Raw genomic sequence first — 24,060 nt, forward strand, 5'->3', positions numbered from 1 at the left:
TAAACTGAAACTTTGATACTTAAAAGCAGTGGACACTATTGGTAATTGTCAAAGACTAGCCTTCACAGTTGTGTATCTCAATATAAGTATAAAATAACAAACCTGTGAAAATTTGAGCTCAATCGGTCATCGAACTTGCGAGATAATAACCAAAGAAAAAAAACACCCTTGTCACACGAAGTTGTGTGCGTTTAGATGGTTGATTTCGAGACCTCAAGTTCTAAATCTGAGGTCTCAAAAATCAAATTCGTGGCAAATCACTTCTTTCTCGAAAACTATGTCACTTCAAAGGGAGCTGTTTCTCACAATGTTAAAAATGGTTTGTGTAAAATGATAACTTGGCTGGTTACCTTATACTGGTAAGCATCATCGTGGTGTGCTTAGTGTGCTCTATGATTTTGAGCAGAGTGCGATTCGCAGGGAACTAAACAATGCTCAAGTGCAGCATGCGTATGGTTACATTTGTATTACCATTGTACCCAATGGTTTTAAAAAAAGATTTCAAACCGCCTCCTGTCACATGTTGTTCTCTAATAACCAGCTTTGGCGAGTAAAATAACTTCACTAAGGCTGTGGCTGATGCAGTAATCATACACTAGCCACAGCCGAACAAGATTGGCTGACAATATGGCATCTAAATGTTATTCCCACTTAGTGAGTTAAAAGTTTCTCTAAAAGTTTTTCATAGAGATTTGCCCTCAACCAGTGTCTACTTTACACGAAAAAAAATGTGCACAGCTCTAATTTTCTGGATTGTCACTTTGTTTAAAGTCCTCACAACTGTCACTGTAGATAACCCCCACTTCATCTGGTCCTGAGGCAACACTGCAGTGCGGAAACGCCTGGCCCACTCACCACAGGGACTGGAGCGTCCAGGCCGGGCGGTCCGGGGTCCCCAGGGGATCCCTTATACCCCCGCTTGCCTCGCCTTCCTTGTTCACCCTGGGGAGCAACAAGACAAAGGAGGAGAAAAGTTAAGCAAATGCTTAGAGAAAGAACAACAAGAATAATGGATTGGTAATCAAGGACAGGGGAAAAGAAAGGAAAAGAGGTGGACAGAGAAGAAGATGGAAAGGTGACTCCAGGGTATATGCAGGAGCAACATGGACCAGAACTGCAAGAGTTTAAAATGATTAGAGCCTAAGTGATGATGATGCAGAGAATGAAACCTTAACCTTCAGAGGCTATAAAGATGGAGAATAATCACAAAAAAACAAGACGACAGTGGTTTTTATTTGAGCTCTTTGTGAAAGTGCCCATCCCCTCCCATTTTGATGTAAACTAAACTGAAGAAATTTGTATGCCAGTTTGCCCGAAATAAGGCTAAGAGCCATTCTTGAGGGGCTACAAGAAGAATTTAAAGGCAGTGGACACTATTGGCATACTACTCAAAATAACTGTTAGCATAAAACCTCATTTGGTAACGAGTAATGAGGAGTGGTTGATAGTATAAAACAGTGTGAGAAACGACTCCCTCTGAAGTGACCTAGTTTTCGTGAAAGTATTTTTCCACGAATTTGATTTCGAGACCTCAAGTTTAGAATTTGAGGTCTCGAAAGCAAGCTTCTGAAAGCACAACACTTCAAGGGTGTTTTTTTCTTTCATAGTTATCTATTGCAACTCTGATGACCAATCAAGCTCAAATTTTCACAGGTTTGTTGTTTAAAGCTCATGTTTAGAGGTACCAAGTGAGAAGACTGGTCTTTGACAATTACCAATAGTGTCCAGTGTCTTTAAGTAACTGAGGGGAGCTGAAGGTTGGATTTCATATTCCCTTTAAAACAGTCTCGATAGTAGGTTGGAGGGAAACTTGCACGAGAGCAAGTAGAGAGTCTTGTTTTGAACTCATGGTGTCTTTGGTAAAAACACCATAAAAACTTCAACAAAAAGTTGAACTCATACATCTATTGGTTTAGCCTTCGAGAAAGACTCTGCTAGGGTTGAAACGTCAGGCCATTAACTACTTTTTTGCATCTGTTTGTTTATTTACCTTTTCACCTTCCGTCCCATCATCACCTCTGTCTCCCTTGGGACCCAACAATCCAGTAAAACCTGTATCACCCTATAACATAACACGACATCAATACAATAACGGAAATCAATACAAGAAAAAAATATCAAAATAAACACATTGTGACATTTTACTTCTTGAAGGTAGGGTCACACTTTGGTAAAGAGCACCCCCCTTCCAAAAGAAGGAGGTATTTTTTTCCAAAAGCTTACTTGTTATGAAGATGGTACAGTTGTATGTATCATACAAAACTATTTTATCTGAGAAAACCCTGTCGATTAGAAATCAATAACACCATTTGAATCTGAGAAATGATTCATGGGTGAATCAGTTCTCAGATAGCTGAGGGTTTGTGTTCATTTACGAATTCTGCCGACAGAGATGTGGTTGGAACCTGCTGTCACCTCGCTAAACATGACCTGATTTGACAAGCTTCTTAAAATATATATATATATATATATATATTTTTTTCCTCAGCAAGTAGACACTTTATTCAGCTGAAACTTCACATATTATGACTTTTATTATATCTGTCTTGATAATTGTCTCAAAACTTAAACATTATGTTGACAAAAACCAGTATATGACTCTACCTTAAAATAAATCAAAAATACTTCACAACAGCACAAATAATCGATATCATGCAGTAAAGTAAATACATTGATTTTCAAAATAGTTTTTCGCTAAGAATGATAATTGCAAAAACGCATGCTTATCAATTTAGAAACAAATTCATTTTTAAAATTAGGACTGGCTCAAGCATAAGCTTTGGAAGCTCAACAAAATTAAAGGCTTAAAATGTTAAGCCTGAATGAGCCGGAGCCTGAACTTAATCAGCTTAGTTTTAATAACACCGACAATTTATAGAAAGAAGAACAAAGCGAGAGCAACAAAAGGAGGGTTAACAATTGACAAATATCTTACCATATCGCCTTTTAATCCTGGTGGGCCCTGAAAGAAAGAACCAGGACAAAGAAAAAGCAGTTACTTTATAGAAATCTTACAATAAACATAGATCATGTTGCAGGGGAACAGCAAGGATTCTGAGTAAGACCTTTGAGATCTAAGGCTACAAGTTGACCCCGACTAAAGGAGTTATCTTTCTTTGTATGAAATGACAAAACAAAATAATAACAAAACATTCCTAAAGGCAGTGGACACTATTGGTAATTGTCAAAGACTAGCCTTCACAGTTGGTGTATCTCAACATATGCATAAAATAACAAACCGGTGAAAATTTGAGCTCAGTCGGTCATCGAAGTTGCGAGATAATAATGAAAGAAAAAAAACCTTGTCACACAAAGTTATGTGCGTTTCGAGACCTCAAGTTCTAAATCTGAGGTCTCGAAATCAAATTCATGGAAAATAACTTCTCTCTCGAAAACTATGGCACTTCAGAGGGAGCCGTTTCTCACAACGTTTTATACCATTAACCTCTCCCCATTACTCGTCACCAAGAAAGGTTTTATGCCAATAATTATTTTGAGTAATTACCAATAGTGTCCACCGCCTTTAATTTTGTACGGATATGTTTCAATTAGTTCCAGAGTCTTACCATATTTCCTTTAGGCCCATCTCTGCCAGCTTTCCCTGGATCACCAACCAAACCCTGTTAACAACAACAACAACAATGATCATAACCCAAGAAACCACTTGTTACACTTCTTACCCGAGCTCTCACCAAGTTCCAATCACAAAAAATACCAGTTATTGTACTTAGAATCAATAAGAACTCAAAATTGTTCCTTCTCTAACATCGAGATTTAACTTGTCTCAAGGGAGTTCAAGAAAGAACATTTTCTCATCATACTTCTTGCACGAGTTCACATTATTGAGTTGTCTCCGAACTACTCACCATACTTCCCTTTGGTCCGACCTCTCCCCTCTCTCCAATTTCACCCTTCGTTCCCTGGAAGAAGAAGACAAAAATTATTGCCAGATAGTTTGGAAAGCAAAAACATTAACTTTAAATCACAGCACTAAGAATGATAAATGTTGGCATAATGAATTGAAATCTAAGTACAAGCAGCTGTTGTTAATCACAAAAGAAAATGTCAGTAAAGAAAAACAAGATTTTGTTTAAGTTCTGAAAACATAAAGTGAGACTGTTGGTTAGTTGAAAAAGCTGGAGAAACTTTGTTAGTCAAGGAAAATGTTAGTACGGTTAGACAAAACTGATTAAAAAAGTTGTTGCTGCAAACGAAGGAACATAATTAAAAACATCATACCAGCATTTTTCTTTAGTGTTAGTACTTTATGACAATATAAACCACAAGGGAAACTGACTAGTTCTTTGTTCAACCCCAAAAATCAATACTTTATGACAACATAAACAAGTAAAGATAAAGAGGTTAACGCCTGTTTAAGATGGTTTTAAAAAGACTTTGGACACTATTGGTAATTGTCAAAGACCAGTCTTCTCACTTAGTGTATCTCAACATTTATGCATAAAATAACAAACCGTTTCTCACAAAGTTTTATACTAAAAACAGCTCCCCATTACTTGTTACCAATTAAGGTTTTATGCTAATAATTATTTTGAGTAATTACCAATAGTGTCCACTCGCTTTAGAGGGTGTTAGTTCTTTGTGTTAGTCCTAAATGAACAAAGTGAAGGCATTACGTACAGACAAACCCATTGGTCCAATAGTTCCCTTTTCACCCCTTGGCCCTTGAGGTCCATACTGGCCTGTTGGTCCTACCAGACCCGGGGGCCCTATCATACCCTTAATGCCCTGTGGAATAAATATTGTACAAGATGAATACATATTTTGTATAAAAGAAATTATATATATATATATTGACACTTCATTGGAATAAAAACAATGAAATAATATGCATCAAATTGATTTGACATAAACTTTTTGTGGTTTGCATTTGGCAATCAAGACATTTTATTTGAGTTTTGATCAGGGTTGAGAGAGTAATTGAATGATGTAAACAATATGAAGATTTAACTTTATCTTTAATTCTAGTTTGAGTTTCAGTTATGAATTCATTTTGTCTTTTGAATAAGGGAAACTTAATTTAACTTTCATCCCAAAAATATTATGGGTATAACTTCGACAGATCAAAGAAATTTGATAAAAAGGAGCCAAAAAGTCTGTTTGATGATTATTTCAAGAATATTGCAGAGTTGTCAAATCCACAGTTATACCTGTACACCAGCAATGCCTTGGGGTCCGATTTCACCCTGTAACCCAATCTCTCCCTTGTCACCTTTAGCACCCTGCAAACAAAATTATCAATTAATAATAAATATTTCTGAGCCAAATGATTCCATCTGTCAGCAGTACCCATTTGTACTCCTGGACGGAGAGTAGCAACTATGATAAAATGCCTTGCTCAATGTCACAGGGTCACGACTGACCAGGCCAGGATTTAAACACACATTCTGTACATTGCAGAACTTCAGCTCAGCCATGACACCCCATTGAAGTTATGTTTTCCAAAAGCCATCCACACAACTATTGACATATCTTTCCAAGACGAAAAGCTACTGATTTACAAACGACTAAGAAGTTGCAGTTGCTCTTTTAGGCTTCTTAAACCAATTATAAAACTAAAACTCCAACCATAAGAATCAGAAGCATAATTTTGACAATTCAAAAACTGTACAGCCATCATTAGCTGCTACACAGAATTAAGAAGAAAAAAAAAACTGGAAAAAAAGATTTATTATAAGTGAATAGTTCACCATGTCAACATGGCTACCTACAGCTATTCCCGTGGGTCCAATTTCACCAGGGCTTCCCTTCTCTCCTACACCTGGTGGTCCAGTCAGTCCGTCCATACCTGGCTGGCCAACCATTCCTTCTAATCCCTGCCAAATCAAAGCATCATAGCAACATTAGGAGTGTGGAACTGGGGAAAGTGTTCGTTCAACAATCGCAGCTGCAAGGTTCAATTGAGAAACGTGAAGCACTCCGTTCTCCAATCCAAGGTATAAATTCCAGTTGAAACCAGTTAAAAGTCAACTTGTTTAAACTGGAATAAACTGGTGTTCAACTGGTACCTGTTGGATTCAACTTGTAGTCCAACTGGTTGCAAAAGAAACTAGTTGAAACCAGTTCAAGGAAGTGGTGGCCAACTGGTAGATATTGTGGTGTGGCATCCACATGAACCAGTTCAATCCAGTTACAGATTTCCAGTTCAACTGGACCAGTTGGGACCAGTTTACACCAGTTGAACTGGTTTCAACTGGAGAGTTTTTTTTTACCTGGGAGACCATTTGCGTGTGAGATTTGAATACTGTCTGGTCATTCTAAATGGCAGATATTTGTTGTCTTTTGTCATCAGACAATTTAGCTTGAACGCATTTTGCGCAGTCCTTTAAAAATTTGGGAACAAAAAGCCTGAAAATATCAGAAACATTGCTTGTTAGTACATGAGGAAATAAACAATGTTGTTAGTAGCGAGAGGGTGTGAAGGCACACTGTAGTTTCAATGATCGTACCTGCATCCCTGGTAATCCGTCAGATCCCTGGTCACCCTTCTCTCCCCTATCACCTGTCTCTCCCTGTATAATGCAATAGTAATTGATTTAACAAATGAAACAATAGCACTTTCTTTGAAATAGTTTATATAAGTTTTGATGTAAAACAATTTGGGTTTGAACAAAGAAAAATTGTCTGGATGAGGAGCAAGATTTCAACCAACAACCTTCGGATGAACGTACCAGCGCTCTACCAACTGAGCTTCCCATACCTATGTCCTCTATTAGTCAATATCTTTGTTCGTGGTGCCAGTCGGAAGCCATTCAACCGTTAGTTACTGTTTAGCCAGGGATCACTCCCAAGTTTACAATACAACCTGGGAAGTGGCAGCCACGGGATCACCTTCATTTATTCAGTCGATGCACGTTGGTCTCCCATTGCTGTACGAACCATCCCGTTGCAGGTCAGCGTACTGTCACAAGTTGTCCACATAGATGGTCTGTGGTCTGTCACGGGAACAGGCTAGTGTCCTCGAGTATGGGACCACTTTAACGAGACGCTACTTTGTAACATTAGGAGTGACTTCTTACCTTTTCCCCAGGCGTTCCCGGTACACCCATATCTCCCATATTTCCTTTCATTCCTTCCAGACCCATCAATCCAGGAGTTCCGTCTTTACCATCTGTGCCATTCAAACCCTAAAAGACAAACATCCATCAAGTTATCAACTGCACTCAGGAACTTCTTATTCAATATAAACACCAGGTTCTGAAGAAAAAGGATTTTCAGAAAAGCGATACTAGCATAGAAACTCCATGGAGAGAAAGAAGACAAGGAGAAAAGTTTTAGTTTTAGTTGTGGGGAGGATTACCCCAGACCTTCAGGTATGGACTGAAAACCCAGTCCACATCGGAATTCAAACCGGGGACCTAGAGGTGGAAGGCGAGGAAAGACACAACCAGCCCACCAATCCCACCTTCGTGAAAAAAATGTTACAACCCAGAACATTTATCATGGAAGAGTAGGGGTTAACCTCAGTGTTTTGGGTTCACATAGCTACAGTGATAAACGTCACTTAAGGCATCCTTGGTTTCATTACCGGCAATCTAATAATACTAGAAGGCGACAGACACCAGGGAGCTGCTTAGCACAAATATTTGATTAGCATGACATTTCTTTCTTGATAAAAACAAGATTACCGACAAAATTTCTATTTGTTGCATATTGCTTGTTACTAGTAATCAGCTGTTGTTTGCTTATCCTGAAAATCACATGGAAATTTGGTTGGTAATCCTGTTGTTATCACGGCAGAAATGTCATGCTAAGCAAATTTTCGTGCTTAGCAGCTCTATGAAATTGGGCCCAGGTAAATTTCCAATGTTTACTTCATTCTGGTAATGCCCACATTCTAGTTATTTCCACATTTTTAAAACTTTATTCTGCAAATACTTTGAGGAAAGGTGAGCAAAAGGGCAGATAACTTGGTGTCCAACTGGTTGCTTGATTACTTGGCTGAGAGTGCACCTTTAATTAATAAGGTACTGTAATAGTAATCCTGCATGTTCTCTTATGGCAAATTTATAGTGGAGGTATATGAGAGGTCAAATTAATGTCAACACATAAGCTTGTCAACATGTGAGACAATTATTGCCCAGTCATTAGTAGCAAGATGCTCCGTTTGAAAACATGAAAAGGAAAATGGATCATCGTCTGATCTTCAATTTCCTCTTCTATCATAAAGTTGACATTTTTTCTTGGAAAAAAAAATGTGTCATCAGGTAGGAGGTAAACTATCAGGATGTTCAAACAATGTTTTCTAGACCAACAATCTGTTTTGCTTTTTTGAAAGCTTTTAGACATTGGGTGTTTGTGATTAAAACAAGTTGCTTGAAGTAATTCAAACTAATGAATTTGAGCGTTCTGTAATACTTTGAGGAAAGGTGAGTTTTCTGAAAACTCTTTCACATAAAGTGTTTGCGATAACAAGTTGCATGAAGTAATTAAAACTAACGATTTGAGCGTTCAATCTTTCAATAGATTGGGAGTTAACAAGAGACACCTGTTTGTGGTAAGCAGAATTGGTGGGGATAGAAACGCTGTTTAGATTTAGTCTAAAAGTGTACTGATTCAAAAGTTCATATTGGCAGCCTTTTCCGGGAAATTCCAAGTCATAATCGAAAGATGAAAAAAAGGGGTGTTTTCAGTTGTTACAACCAAAACTATTTAAAGACAATGTGTCTACATGCTGAAAATTGCGCACTTTAACAAAATATATATATATTGTTAAGTGTAGTTGATCATAGAAAACATGAACACACTCTGTGACTATTTTGTCAGTTCTACCTCTTCTGTACAACAATACTATATTTAATGTCTTCTCTCCTTTTTACTCAAACCCCAGGCCATGAATTTCAGGAAATGCCACTAAGGTTCCAGGATTCTGTTGCCCTGGTTTTGGACTTGGTGCCCTTTATGAAATGTGCCCATAGAACGTAATGGTAATGGAAAGTGGCCCTGTCCCATAAGAATTAAATACCTAAACGAAAACCTGAAATAAAATCAACTTCAGATAAGAACAACAGACACATGCAGAAAATAATAACAAATCTATGTTAAAGGAACACGTTGCCTTGGATCAGGCGAGTTGGTCTATTAAAAGCGTTTGAAACCGTTTGTTATGAAATGCATATGGTTAGAAAGATGTTTTAAAAGTAGAATATAATGATCTGTATAAGTTTTCCTTTTAACGTCACGGACTAACACAGCCTGCCATTTATGGGAGTCAAAAATTTGACTTCCATAAATGGCCGACTGTGTTAGTTGACGAGGGAAAAAGAAAACCACGCAATTTCGGGGCATATTTGTGTAGATCATTGTATTCTACTCTTATAACATCTTTCTACCCTTATGCATTTTATAACAAATGGTTACATAATGCTTTTCAAAGACCAACTCGACCGATCCAAGGCAACGTGTTCCTTTAATGTTTGTTGTGTAGAGTTATTAAAGGGGGGGGGGGGGGGTGTTGTATGTTTAAGATGAGCTGTCAGTTAACTTTCTACAGACAATCGTTAGACAAGTTGCAGAAAACAGACAATGAGGGCGCACTGCACAATAACTCTCCATGCCATGGTTTTGTTAACGCCTAAACTTGCTGTTAAAGCAGGATGCTGATGTTAATGTTTAATTAGTAAAAGTAAAGTCTAACTGGTACCCATTAGTACTTCTGTGTAAAGAGAAGCAATTCTGATAAAGTGCCTTGCTCGAGGACACAAGTGTCAAGTCTCCTTGGCAACTGAGAATATTTCTATTCCCCCTGGACAGGATACCAGTCAATTACAGCTCTCACCATTTGTACCCTTAAGAGAGAAGCAATTACGATAAAGTGCTTTGCAACTGACCAGGCCAGTATTCGAACCCACATTCTGTAAATACAATAAGATGAGCCCAACGCCCTAGACCACTTGGCCACGTCACTCCTAATGTTTATTTAGTTTGAGTGTTATATCCATCTTTTTGAGAGTAGTATTTTACTTCTTATTTGTATTGCTTTAATGTCAAACCAGTGTTTAACATTGATGAGAGGCTGAAAGGTAAAGGTAAGCAGTTCTTTTGACTTTTTAATCAAAAGAATAACTAATAATAACAACTAATGCTACTCAACAAATTTGATATCAACATTTAAATAGCTTAGCTTCCTCAGTAAAATATTTTATGAAATAACTATGTCTTCTTGTCCTACAAAGTTGCTTATGTCTAGTGAAAGCTTCTTACCACGAAAGTTTTGGTTAGTCCATAGCTCTCCAATTAATTTGTATTAAGTTAAATGCAGTTCAATTACTTTGTGTTATTGAGTTATGTAAACATTACTGGTTTGAGGGAATTATTGTCAACTGTAAACTACCTCGGTTGAGGTATGTGTAGATGCCCTCAATTGGGATATGACCATGTCCCAAAAGGACATCTGGTATAAAACACCTAATATTAATGCAAAGTAAATTGTTTGCCTAAGTTGAGCTGTTTTTGCCCAAATTGGAATGATTTCAAAGTGTCCGATGAAACTCAACTGCTGAATTCCCAATTTGTTTGCATTCCTAGTTGGGTTAATACGTTAGTTGACAATAACCCTGTGTTAAGTTAGCAGAGGGCATCAATGTCACTCAAAACAGTTCCTGATGATGGGTCTAATAATTACCCCAATTGGGCCTTTGGTACCCAATCAGGGTAACACTCTACCCCAATCAAGTGAGTTTGGTAACAATGATCCCAGTTAAAGCATACAATATTAGAGCATCAAAAATGAGATGTCACCCAAGAGTTTCTGAATGAAACAGTTTATACCCTCATCGGTGGCAATTATCACCAATCAGGGTATAAAAATCACCAAATTGGGATACATATATCCAAATTGGGATGCATGTATCCCAACTGGGATAATGTTTGGGTGACAGCATTTAAAAGGAGCGATATTAGAGTTGCGCAGTTCAGTGTGGCACACATGCTTCATAAGCCTGGCATGCTACCACGTACCCTCTTTCCCCTGCGCCCCGATTTGCCCCAGACTCCTTTCTGGCCACGCACACCGCGCATTCCCTACAATACGGCACAGACATGAAAAGATTTTAAGGACTGGAGACAAGTGGGGGGAAGAGCTGGTCAAAAACTAACACCTTTTAAAGTAGGATTTGAAACTCTGCATGGTGATAGTATAACTCGGTGAGGTAAAGATCTCTCTTAAGTAGTGTCAGTTCTACAAAAACAACTGTGGTTGACACCATTTTCTTCTGTTTTGGTAAAGATTCACCACATGATTTTTGGAAGATACTTAAAAAACTTATCTCTCTCTAAATGGTCTTTCAAGTCTTAAAACACCACTTGCGTTTCTTGATTTACAAAAGAAATGTCTCTCTCAAATTTCAGAGACTCACACAAGTTGATATCCCCAACCATCAATAGAGATCTCGACTTTAGAAAGCCAAAGTTGGAAATACTAAAAAGTTCCTGAATTTTAACAACTTTTGCAGAGAAAAGTTTTTTTTTTTCGCTGTGAATCTTATCCCCGGAGAAAGACCCCAAGTACAAGAGGGTATAAGAGCAGGATGGATAGAGATGACTGTTAACTAACATAACATTCCATCTTGTAGCTAAAAGCTTTTGATGAAGTTATAAATGTGCTGATGATAAAATGAAGTGATTAAAAGTGGAAGAATGGTGCAACTCTATTGCAAACTACACATGAATATAATATATATATATATTTATTATACAAAAGCTCTAAATAGAGTACTGCACGGCCAGTCTAAACAACTATACATAGACCTTTTCGCAAATACCGGGGCGCGCGCGTAAAGCTTGGAATTAGGTGCATTGTGGTCTAGCTGGTATCCAAATTTGATCCATATATATCCCACAATGCACCTCATTCAACAGTCTGCGCTTGCGCATTGGTATTTGCCATAAGGTCTATAGCAATAAGGGTGGTACACAATATAGCGCCCTCTATAGTTTGTCCATGGGAAGCTTTAAACCATTTTGCGTGTTAGAGTGTAATACTGTGTGGTCAATGAAGTGCTTAATCAAAAGTTACCAGTTAAATTGGAGCAATTTTGTTCATAGTTACATAAGAAACAAGCGCCAATTTACAGGCAACCAGTTCCAGGCAATCTCTAGGAAGAAAAAAAATGCATTCACATTTTTTTTTTAATAATCACATATTTTTGGGGATCATAGTTTTTGAAAAATGTGCTACCAGAGTGTTCCTGTAGCATGCACTGCAGCTGGTTGCCTCCAAGATGCCTGTAAAAGTTGCCTCGTTCGACAAGGCCCTAAGAAGCCATTTTGACTAAAAACGTCTCGATTTGTTCCCCTACACTGCAATATTGGTGTCTCTTTGCCAAACTATAGAGGGGGTAGTATTTTGAACCACACGTATTGATACAATCGATAAATTGCACATTATTTCAAGGCAAATGAACAGGAATTTGAGAGCTATATCATTTTGAATGTCATACAAACAGAAAAACAAGAAGAAAAGTAGAAATAAGACAAGCAAGGAATAGAAAAATAAATGACAATATGTATGGAGACTAAATAGTTGGAATGGGAAAGAAATGGGAGGAACATGGTTTTTAAGAAGTACATGCAAGCTTCAAGAACTATAAGACACTTCAAGACAACAGAAGGAGTATGATAAGTGACTTAATATCAAAGTAATACAATATTTAAAGTGAAAGAACAAGTATATTTAGGTTTAAAAAAAAAAATGTATCAAGATATCAATCACAATCATTTAAAAAAAATAAATAAATAAATAAGGTTCTTCCGCACGGTCGGATCCAACTTACAGGAAAGTTTTTTTTTTTTCCTCAATCAGTTTGGGATTTGACTGTTTTTTTTCATGACCAGTAAGCCTGTGTAAGTGTGATAAGATTTCAGACAAGTTTTGGCACAAGAAATAATTCTTGCCATCCATTATTACTTGAGGACTTTGAGTTGGTATGACATTGCCTCCCTTGGCACTGGTCAATGAGTTAAATTCTCATAATATATCAACAAAAAAGTACAGGAAACTCAAGAAAATCTCCCTTCTCAATAATCGTTTAGTTTTTAGGAAATGGTTTCGAGAATGACGTAGTTTAGGTTTGCCATTACCAATTATTCTAGAGTAACTTAGAACAAATTGAACAAATGTAACGATGGTTTGTAAACTCTTGGAGGGAAAAGACACTGATGGTTTCTGATGATAAAGAATTACTCAGTTCTAATTTGGCAAAAACCAAACAAAACCTTCAAAGTCACGTCGATCAAATTATAAACTTCTTCAATCACTATCATGTATTTAGAGGTTGTAGTGTGACTCAAATACGGGACCTGTCATGGTCAGCTTGTTCGTTTAACATGTTTAAAAACTCATGGATTGTGGGAATGAAACATTTAAACTTTGACATAATCAACTAGTTTCTTTCATTTTTAAACGACCCCGATTTCATGAAACTTTACCCATCTGCGTAAGTTCACTTTCGCATCATTTATTGCAAAAGTTGTGCACACATTTTTTGGGGGGTAGTGCATTCTGCTCTACCAGCCAGGCTCCTAGTGGATGATACCCATGCCTACATCCTTATAGACTGTGAATAGGGTAACCCTGCTTCAGCCCCAGGAGTAGGTGGCTCCTAGTGGATGATACCCATGCCTACATCCTAACAGACTGTGAATAGGGTAACCCTGTTTCAGCCCCAGGAGTAGGTGGCTCCTAGTGGATGATACCCATGCCTACATCCTTACGGACTGTGAAGGGGGTAACCCTGTTTCAGCCCCAGGAGTAGGTGGCTCCTAGTGGATGATACCCATGCCTACATCCTTAGGGACTGTGAAGGGGGTAACCCTGTTTCAGCCCTAGGAGTAGGTGGCTCCTAGTGGATGATACCCATGCCTACATCCTTACGGACTGTGAAGGGGGTAACCCTGTTTCAGCCCCAGGAGTAGGTGGCTCCTAGTGGATGATACCCATGCCTACATCCTTACGGACTGTGAAGGGGGTAACCCTGTTTCAGCCCTAGGAGTAGGTGGCAACGTGCCCCTGGTGGCAGTTGATTTGGGTCGATAGCCCAAATCAGTTCAGTGTAGACCTCAGTGGCCTTGTAATGCATGGCGATCTCTATAAAAAAAAACTTTTAAAAATAACTAACAAAAAGAAACTTGCACAAGCTGACAACGCAGCAGTTGTGTAAAGTTTCTAGAACGGGGCTGCCAAACCAGAATAAAGAAAAGTATTTGATAATTTATTCTGACTTTTTCAGGGGGAAAATGAAATTGATACCCTTTGTCAATTCTCTTCTAGGATTATAGAAGAATCAATAGATTTATTTGTCGTAGCGTTTTGGACCTCTCCGGAGAGGATATTTCAATCATTATCGAGGAAGAGGTAATTTTGTGCCGGCAGTGTCCAGAATCACTCACAGGAAGTCTCAAATGTACGACACAGTTTCGATACTTTATCAAAAAGTCACCACCGGTCAAAGCATAACTGAATAAATTTCAAGACTTTTTCAGAATTTTCATACAAGAAATGTACTCGCTGATCATAAAAAAGGCAAGCGTGTATTTTTAAGTTTCTAAGAAAAAGTTGAAATCAAGGACTTTTTGCCTGCAGGGCTATTGTACTATTATGTATCTTGAAAAGTTAAGAGTGAAAAGTAGTGCCAGAAGGAAACAAACGGAGAAAAAAGAAAGAAAAAACGAACAAACAACCAAACAAACAAACAAACAAACACGGACAAGATGGTAGACATTTTCTCTCAAGGTACACATAAAAAAGTTTTGTTACTGAGAAACACATTTATAAGTCTTACAGGTTGTCCACGTTCCCCTGGTAATCCCAGATCACCCATGTCTCCTTTGTCGCCTGGTGGTCCCTGTTAGGAATTAAACAAGAAAACTATGATGAGAAAATTTAGCGCAATATTAACTTTGTAGCGGTAACACCATGTGTATGTATCTACTTGCTGGGTAGATTATGTTCTCTTAAGAACTTGTCTTGCTTTATATCGGGCATGTGGGTAACTATCCATGACAAAAGAGGAAACCAGGGAAGGAAAAAAGAGGAAAAGAGAACATTCCTATATACTTTTGTACACAGAAAGTGAAGAAACAAGAGGAAATCAGATGAAAAGAGGAAGTCTCACATGCCTGTATAATATTCAACTAGCACGGAGTATATCTTTTTAGGAATTTGTGAAACTTCTCTAGGATTCGAACTGCCTCTAGCTGCCGGGCAACCTCGGTAGTCCAGTTGGTAAGACACTGCTCTAGAATTGCAAGGGTCGTGGGTTCGAATCCCACCCGAGTAACATGCCTGTGATATTTTTTCACAGGACTCGGGAAAGTACTGAGTATACAGTGCTTATCACACATCGGTGTATGGGTAAAAACCAAAATTAATATTCTTTATCCCCGATGCAAATTTAACATCTATTAGAAACTTCTCTAGTACCCTTTTGGGGGGATTTGGGTGATTTCTCAGCTCTAAAAAGAGCCGTCTTAATGAGGGGACTCCTAGGTGTTAAATTAACTACCGAGGTGTGAGTTCTTAATTGGTCACAACGCTTTGACTAGTTTACTCTAAGTCATCGTCGGGAAATTAGCTGTCCAACAAACGAGCTTCTGTCAAGTCAGAAGGCTGCCTCATTATAACTAAATACACTTTACAAAAACTCAAATAAATACACAACAATCTATTTATTCTGTTCAAAATTGAATTAACATTAAAATAGTTTGTCTGTTTGGATGCAGCTTGAACACATTTTTTTAAAATAAATGTAAGTAAACAGCACTTCATGCTACAAGACATAAAACAGTATCAGAGACAGCATCCACACCAGGACTAAAATGAAACTCTTTTATCTGACACCATACGGCTATTTCATGCATGTTTCTACACCTCACCTGCATTATTCCAAACTGACTGACTATAGGGCCAGCACTACCCCTTTCTCCCTTTACGAGAGCATGAAACAGACATCAAATCTTTTAACAACTTTTATACAATTATTGTTCCATCTAATCGTCTTCAGATATCTGCTAAGCTTGAACTTGAGACTTTGTCTTGGCAATGTTATACAGTATACCTGTTAGTTTTGTTTAGATGATGTTCCCGTCAAGGGAACTCCGCAAACTCCAACAACGCCAAGCTGGCAACAGCCAAGCTCAAACATTGGTCTAATGTCTGGTTTAACGTCTATGATTATGAATTTCACAAATCAAGAAATTGTGATCCAGTAACTAGATGACAATACTTATTCTAGTCATTGTGAAATCGGCGGTTAGATTGGCGGATTCGAACCTACAACAGAGTGACTGCAAGTCCGGCAATCTAACCACTTGACCATAGTAATAGGAGACTTTCCAACGCTAGGTGGCAGCAGACATACCGGGTAAATTTCCATTGTTTACGTAGTTCTGAACATGCGCATAATTCTGAGAACAATGGATTTACCCGGTAAGTCTGCTGCCCTCTATCGTCCCAGAAAGTCTCCCATTGTGTTGTGTTCTCATTTAGCCTCCAAGAAAAGACTTTACTAGGGTTGAAACATCAGGCCATAAACTATTTTTTTTTGCGCTGATACCTTAGATAATTTTTGTTGGTGGGCAGTTTGCATAAGTTCATTATATTTTCTGAGCATTTGTTTCTGCTGAACAACTTTCTGCACTTGAATTCTGAACAAATTGAAATTAAAAAATCAATCAGTCAATCAATCAAAGGTCATTTGTAGGGCGCCAAAATCAAGAGTTTATTCTAAGGCGCTGAGGCACAGTTGAATGGTTAGTAAGCCTGCTGGAACAGGTGAGCTTTAAGGATTGTCTTGAATGAGGTGAGTGCACTGGCAATTCTGATCTGTGTAGGAAACTTATTCCACATTTTGGGGTCAGAGAAGGATCTCTCTTAAAATGTTGAATAGCGAGTTCTTGGCATAAATAAGTTGATATTGAATTTTGAATGTGAGGTAACAGTTGCATTTTAAGTTTTGACCATCATACAGGGTTTCTTGACCCTAAATATTTGAACTTGAAGTAAAATGTTTTTTTTTTTACAAAATTAAATTCAAGGTTCACCTTGCTTCCTTCAACACCTTGTGGACCTGCCTTCCCTGGGGTGCCAGCCGCTCCCGAATCACCCTGAGACAAAATATGTGAGACATCAGTGAAACTTAATTAACTGTAAAGGTGTTTAACAGGAGTGGTGAAGTTGACAAAATAGTTGCAGACAGTTTTTTTTTTGGTGATAAACCATAAAGATAAACCATGAAGATGAAATAACAAACCTGTGAAAATTGTTGGCTAATTCTGTGAGTTAAGCGAAAATAGTATAAAACCATGTACAATTTTGAGCATGTAATAACATTTTCCCTAACTTATTAATTTGAAGTATGAGACCTTTTCCCTTTAAATATAGCACCATGTAATGTTTTTTTTTTTTTCAGGGTGCTGTGACACACCATGCAGCCAATAAAACCAGGAACACTGGGGCAAACCCCTTTCTCTTTTCGATAAGTGCACCAGGTCCTTCCTAAAAGGCAATTCTGAGGAAAATGCGGGGATATTAATTTTGGTGTACCAACTTACACCGATGAGAGTAAAACCAACATTGATATTCTTCATACCCGATGCGCATTTCCATCTATTACAGATGCGAGGAGTCGAATGATAATTAATACATACCTTTTGTCCCATGAGTCCTGGGTCGCCAGGCGGGCCCTGTGGACCAGCAGGTCCCGGTAACCCTTGTGTTAATTCTCCGCTGTCTCCCGCCTCACCCTTCTGACCCTGTGATGAGGGAAAAAAAGACGACCAAATGAGCGACGTTTCAATGGTCAACATTGGAATCAAGAAGGGTTAATACCAATAATAACTAGTTCTTATATAGCACCATTTTGAGATGACCTTTGTATCAATGCGGTTTACATCAGTGGCCTGGGATCGGTTTCACAAAGATAGTCCTAACTTAGGACTAGTCCTAACTTAGGACTAGTCCTAAGTTAGGACGAGTAACTCATCCTAGCTCGAGATAAGACTAATCTTAACTATTTGTGAAATCCACCCTGGTCATTAAGCCAAAATATTCCTGTAATCTTCCTCAGCTCACTGGGGAGTACACAGCCCTGAGCTGCCGTGGTGCTTCGAATGGCCCCTTTAAACACAACAACAACCTCATACCCTTGCAGCCACCCATTCAGTCCCCTAGGTGAAAGGAAGTGTCTTGCTCAAGGACGCAAGTGTCATGACCGGGATTCCAACCCACACCCCTGTGTCTTAACCACCAAAACTTGCACAGCTTTTCATTAAAAATAAATTCCTTGAAACTCACCCTGTCTCCTGGCAGTCCCGGGAATCCTTGCATGCCTTTAATGCCCTGCAAAAACATTTATAAACAATGTCTTTGATTAAACTCAATCTAATCTTGGTGTTTCCCAGGTCAAAATTCCAGTTGAACCTAGTTAACTGGGGTCAACTGGTTCAACTGGATAGTGACCAAACTCGTCCATTTTCCATACAAGTTTGGACTAGGTTTAACTGTGTTCAACTAGGTTGAAATTATAAACCAGTTGGTTTCTGTCCATTTCCCATATTAAACCAAATGGTTTTAACTGTGTTTAACTAGTTTATCAACTGGTTTTCAACTAGTTCCAGTTAAACCCAGTTTAACTAGGTTCAACTGGAATTTTGACCCGGGCTCAACAATTTGTCACGGACGCCCATTAATAAATTACACCAGAAACCAAGACTATACTCACCATTTGCCCGACAGCGCCAGAATCACCTTTCTCCCCTTTCATACCCTGAAAATAGGCAAAAAACTCATTTCAAAATCTAAACAAAATTGGAACCTTCATGTACCGTAATTTCAGACAAACTTGTTTCATGACAACACCAATCAATACAAAATGTTATGAACTGTTATGAACATAACTACGAAAGTAAAATTAAAGAAGCTTAACTCCAGGGTATTGCTCGATAATACAAATATAGAAATTGAAAAATTAACAGAAGGTCACAGTACAATCGCTCAACGACACTTAAGTTCATTGACTGAGGCCTGGTTACAAAACTATTTTAATTGTGTCACTTTTTGTCAGCAATAAACGTCAACTTTAAGTCAACAAGAAAAAAAGTACATGAAATAAAAGCAAACCTAGTCCTAACAGGAACCTCAGACACCTGCAGAGTGGTGGTTTATTGGCCCAGCCCGGTGCCAAATGATTTACAATGTCAGTTTTTATGACTAAGAAAACAACGAACTGTCCACGAAATGTAAAGCTTGGCAGTGACATATATAACCCTGTCTGACCAGGTGTGAATTAATTGCATTGCGATGGAAAATTACAAATTGGACCAAAGTCAAAGACCTCCAATTGCATTTTTTTTAACAGGGCCTCGATTACGGCTTCATGAGCCTTTGTTTGAAGTGGCTTCATAAGCCATTGTGTAAGTGGCTTCATTAGCTATTAAAGAGTCATTGTGAAGCCATTTTCAATCAGCTTTGTTAGTTTTAATATATAATTTATCCCTTTGAAGACCACAGTGGCCAGAAATGGCTTGCACCAAAATGCCTATAGTGGACGCAAACCTATAGTTCACTTACCTACTGACATTTTCAAAAATTTCCCATGTTAATATAGTATCTTTATTTCTAAAACAAAACCAATCTTCTATTCCATGGTGTGTTTTTTTCAGAAAGTTTTTTAAAGAAAAAAGTTGTGTTAAAAATTCAAATGGATGAACTCTAAAAGGTTAAGCTTAGAGCTAAGTCAAATTTGTTAGGGAACCAGTCAATCACAGTTTACATCACAAAACAATTTAGCTGGTGACCTGATTCTGCTAAAGCATGCCTTAAATCCCTCACCGGTGACCCAGTCTTGCCGTCCCTTCCATCCATCCCATTGAAGCCGGGCATTCCATCCGTTCCATTGAAACCATCGTTCCCTGGCGACCCGTCACGACCAGACAAGCCTTGTGGCCCTCGCAGCCCTGAATCCCCCTTCTCACCCTACACGAGGGAAAAAATACAAAATTAAATGTTTAAAATGGACAAATCCTGCTTGGGGCACTACAATGTAAATGGATTAGGTTTCAGTCCCTTCCTGGCTACATTGGAATAGTCCTTTGGAAAAGTTCTCTGGGGTTTTCCTCTCAAATCTCGTTGCCTTGGATCGGATGAGTTGTTCTCTGAAAAGTGTTTATAACCGTTTGTTATGAAATGCATCTGATTAGAAAGATATTTTAAAAATAGAGTATAATGATCCCACACAAGTATCACTCGAAATTGCGTGGTTTTCCTGGTACTCGTCGACTAACACGGCCGTCCATCCCATGTTAGTTCGCAAAGTAAAAGGAAAACCGCGCAATTTCAAGGCAAATTTGTGTGAATCATTGTACTCTACTATTAGAACATCTTTCTAACCATATGCATTTTGTAACAAAAGGTTAAAACTGCTTTTCAAAGACCAACTCGACCGATCCAAGGCAACGTGTTCCTTTAAGTTCGATTTTCTGAGAGTCCTTGGCTTAACAACCAGAATAAATTAAATGAAATGACTTTTTATCAACTACACATTGCCTTCACCCCCACACCCCGCTTGTGTTCTTCTCTTCGTTTACTATAGTTTCCCCGAGCAGAACTCGACTTCTCGGGTAAGATCCAGAACTTACTTTGATTGTCCTAACGTGCATGTTGTTGTCTGGGTCAAAACTGTCCCCTGGTGTACCAGCAGGTCCCATTGGTCCAACCTCACCCTGTAAAGAAATGCAGGTTCAAATCGTTCCGATGGCTATGAAATACAACAACCAGTACAAAACAGTACAAAATATATTGAAATGTTGTACACGTACATGTAGGTGTTATTTTGTTGTCTTTTGTAAAGCTAATGTTTGTTTTGTTTGTTTGTTTGTTTGTTTGAATGATCTTCCCATCAAGAGAACTCGGCAAACTCTCACAAAGGGATATAAACACCTAGCTGGCAACAGCCAATCTCTCTCATACAAACATTGGTTTAACATCTATGATTATGAATTACACAAATCAACAAAGAAATTGGATTCATTAACTAGACGACAATAATTATTCTAGTCATTGTGAAATCAGTAGTTAGCTGGGGATTCGAACCCGCAACCTTCTAATTGCAAGTTCGGCAGTCTAACCACTTGACCACGGTGTCATAGGCTGTTCCTCGACCACAAGACCCAGTTGTTGGAATGGCCCTCCACATTTATGTATATTGGCTGTAATTCTTTTTCTTCTTCTTGACGATGCTATGTGGAAATAACTGTTGCTTTGAATTGAATCGAGTCGATAATGAGTTGGATAATTTAAAACAGACACTAACCTCCATTCCAGGCTCTCCCATAAGCCCCTCTTGGCCCTGCACATTGTAAAAGAAAAAAAGAAGGAAAACAAAAGTGAAAGATTTTGTCACCCAGAAGGCGCCACATAGGAAACGAGAAAACGTGTCAAAATCGTGATGGCTTAAAACCTAAGCTCTTGCACTTTCCCAAGTTGAGTACAAATCAAGAGTTAATTAATCTTTTCCAGCGATTACACAATGTGAAGACGAACAGGAATTCATGATTGAGCGACGGGACGTGTGAGTCTTCTTGAGCACTCGTGATTTATAACATATTGTGAGATCAATTTGCTCTAATTTGCTCTAAACAATAAAATTGTGAACAAGTTTGTACAGAACTTGACAACTTTACGACAACAGATTCCAAAAGGGTGGAAGTTCCTGAATTTGTCGAGATCTCATAATGTATATTTAGTCGGCATTCAAGCGCATTCTTTTCCTATATTACAATTTGCTAAAACATTTTTAATATTTACCTTTTGACCTTTCATTCCTCGCTCACCCTGTTTGAAAATAAACAAAAGAAACATTCTAATGAGTTACAAACATTTTACAGTACTCTCACCCCTACTTTTCCATTGTTTTGGTTAAACTGTTCTTAAGACGACAACTTTTTGCACAAAATTGATCTTGTCCGTCTTCCTGAAGGCATGAACTGGAAGTCACATAAGTACCTGGTAAACAGTCCAGCTCATGTATAATTCATGTATGTTATATAATCACTAACGTTCAGCAAATCCAATTGGGGCACTGCACTGGCAAACTGTCTAGCTCATGAATAATTCATGTATGGTTATCACAAAACTTTCAGCAAATCACTTTTGTGGTACAGCATTTCTCTCATAAACTTAATATGAATCGCATAAGTACCTGGCAAACAGTCTAGCTCATGAATAATTCATAATATGCTAAACACAAACTATCAGCAAATCCAATTTTGGGCACTACACTAGCAAACAGTCTAGCTCATGAATAATTCATATGCTAAACACAAACTTTCAGCACATCACTTTTAGGGCACAGCATTTATCTCTTAAAGCTGAATCATGAATCACACAAGAACCTGGCAAACTTTCAAGCTACACTCATACATCATTAGTTAACAGGTTGTTGAACACTGAAACAAAAACTACATGAATGCATCACCACACAGTCATAACACGTGTCAAAATACTTCAACACTACTCTGCATTGTGCTCCATTTTTTGTTGGAAATGTGTAGAGTGATGTTTCAAATCATTACTTTGTTGCATTTCATTGTTGAGACCTTCTGTATTCAATTAAATTCAGCTAGTTTGTTTGTGTTGGGATTATAGGACTTTTTTGCAACAGCTCCCATTGGTCTGTTCACACTTTCAAACTGGGTACCTATAAAAACCCAGCCCGGGGCCCTGATGTCGTCTTTTGCTATAGGTCCCCGGTTTAACTTTGTATACCCAACCACACCCACACATCTGTGTTGCAGATAAGTCAACATTCCTTTGTTATTTACACTTCATATTCTTTAACACTGTAAAAACACTATGTGGACTGGTGTGAGTCCACAGAGTGTTTGAAGTCCCTTCATTATGTGGACCTCTCTTGTCAGTGCTCCACACTTCGTGTGTGGCATTAAAAAAAAGTCCACACCAGTCTAAACTAACTGCGGGTTTAAAGACATTTCATCAGACAGTTTCACCGTTGTTTAAAACTCAAACAAGAAGCTGCTAATTTGTCGCACTTACTAAACGGTCACCAGTGAATTGTCAGAATAACGAACACGTGAGGTCCTTACCCTCTCTAGAGGGCAACCACTCCCTCAAAAATTTAAGAAGTACAGAGCATTTTCTATTCTTGAGTCTCTCCGAGGAATTCGAGAAACACCTCACCTCCTTGGAGGTATTTACAGAAGAAACAGACAAGCTGGCGCTTTCCGCACGCTATCTTGAAGAGGGGGTACAGTTGTGGGAATTCTCCGCTTCACCAGACTCCCACGAGGGGTCTTCGACAGAAATGTTTCACACTTTGCGGTGTACTGTTTCAGAACAAGGGAAAACGTGTTCTACCCTAGTGGCGTTTTCAGAGTAAGCGATAGCTCCGTTTCCACCCCACAAATTAACCAAACTGTCTGTGACTCTAGGGGGTAGGTGGACCCTGTTGAGAGTACGACTCAGAAGTTGGTAAGAATGACACGAACCGAAACGTAACAAGTATCAAGATGCTCTTATGAATTCGGACAAATTATCTTCCCAGGGTCCTTATTAATGCAATTCTAAGCCTATTAAGTATAATTTACAGCAACTTATTTGTTAGGTTTTCCATCTTATTCCCAACTGTGGGGAAACCCCAAAGCTGTATCTGAAAATACCTGCATTTTTTTCTCCTGGACATGAGTAAGTCCAGGGGAAGAAAAATAAGGTTTGCCCTTTTGCACTGTTTTAGTGACTGGACAAACAGGATAAGCCTCTCTTGTCATGTTTGCAGCTTCGTAAGCCTTTTCACAAATGTATAGCATAAATGAAACAAGGATGCTTTCAAACGCTGAACTAGCTAGTCAGTAGAAAACTTTAGGTGAAGTTTGACTGGTCATCGGGTGTTTTAGCTGGCGTCTGGCCAGCAGACCACTGTTAAGGGAGTCTGCTGATGAAGTCACCCCCATTGATCCAGACTACTTTAAACGTAATTGGCCAACTGTCTACAACTCTGTGGTTAAAGTAGACACCCCCCCTACCTTGAG

General features: G+C 38.5%; 1 protein-coding gene across 1 annotated transcript in view; it reads right to left on the bottom strand.

The window, feature by feature from the left end:
* Positions 1–24,060, bottom strand: part of LOC117303942 (collagen alpha-2(V) chain-like) — a 36,582-nt gene that overhangs the window by 4,475 nt on the left and 8,047 nt on the right. Inside the window, exons 8-27 of the mRNA XM_033788410.1 lie at positions 21,821–21,847; positions 21,327–21,362; positions 20,653–20,736; positions 19,847–19,990; positions 18,738–18,782; positions 18,311–18,355; positions 17,665–17,769; positions 17,059–17,121; positions 15,892–15,942; positions 14,799–14,861; positions 7,038–7,145; positions 6,468–6,530; positions 5,730–5,834; positions 5,169–5,240; positions 4,639–4,746; positions 3,867–3,920; positions 3,567–3,620; positions 2,936–2,962; positions 1,991–2,062; positions 856–942 (exon numbers count right to left, since the gene is read on the bottom strand). Of these exons, the coding sequence (XP_033644301.1) occupies positions 856–942; positions 1,991–2,062; positions 2,936–2,962; positions 3,567–3,620; positions 3,867–3,920; positions 4,639–4,746; positions 5,169–5,240; positions 5,730–5,834; positions 6,468–6,530; positions 7,038–7,145; positions 14,799–14,861; positions 15,892–15,942; positions 17,059–17,121; positions 17,665–17,769; positions 18,311–18,355; positions 18,738–18,782; positions 19,847–19,990; positions 20,653–20,736; positions 21,327–21,362; positions 21,821–21,847 (1,413 nt within the window). The remainder of the gene's footprint in view (positions 1–855; positions 943–1,990; positions 2,063–2,935; positions 2,963–3,566; positions 3,621–3,866; positions 3,921–4,638; positions 4,747–5,168; positions 5,241–5,729; positions 5,835–6,467; positions 6,531–7,037; positions 7,146–14,798; positions 14,862–15,891; positions 15,943–17,058; positions 17,122–17,664; positions 17,770–18,310; positions 18,356–18,737; positions 18,783–19,846; positions 19,991–20,652; positions 20,737–21,326; positions 21,363–21,820; positions 21,848–24,060) is intronic.

The sequence above is a fragment of the Asterias rubens genome, chromosome 20 (assembly GCF_902459465.1).
Source record: "Asterias rubens chromosome 20, eAstRub1.3, whole genome shotgun sequence".
NCBI lineage: Eukaryota > Metazoa > Echinodermata > Asteroidea > Forcipulatida > Asteriidae > Asterias > Asterias rubens.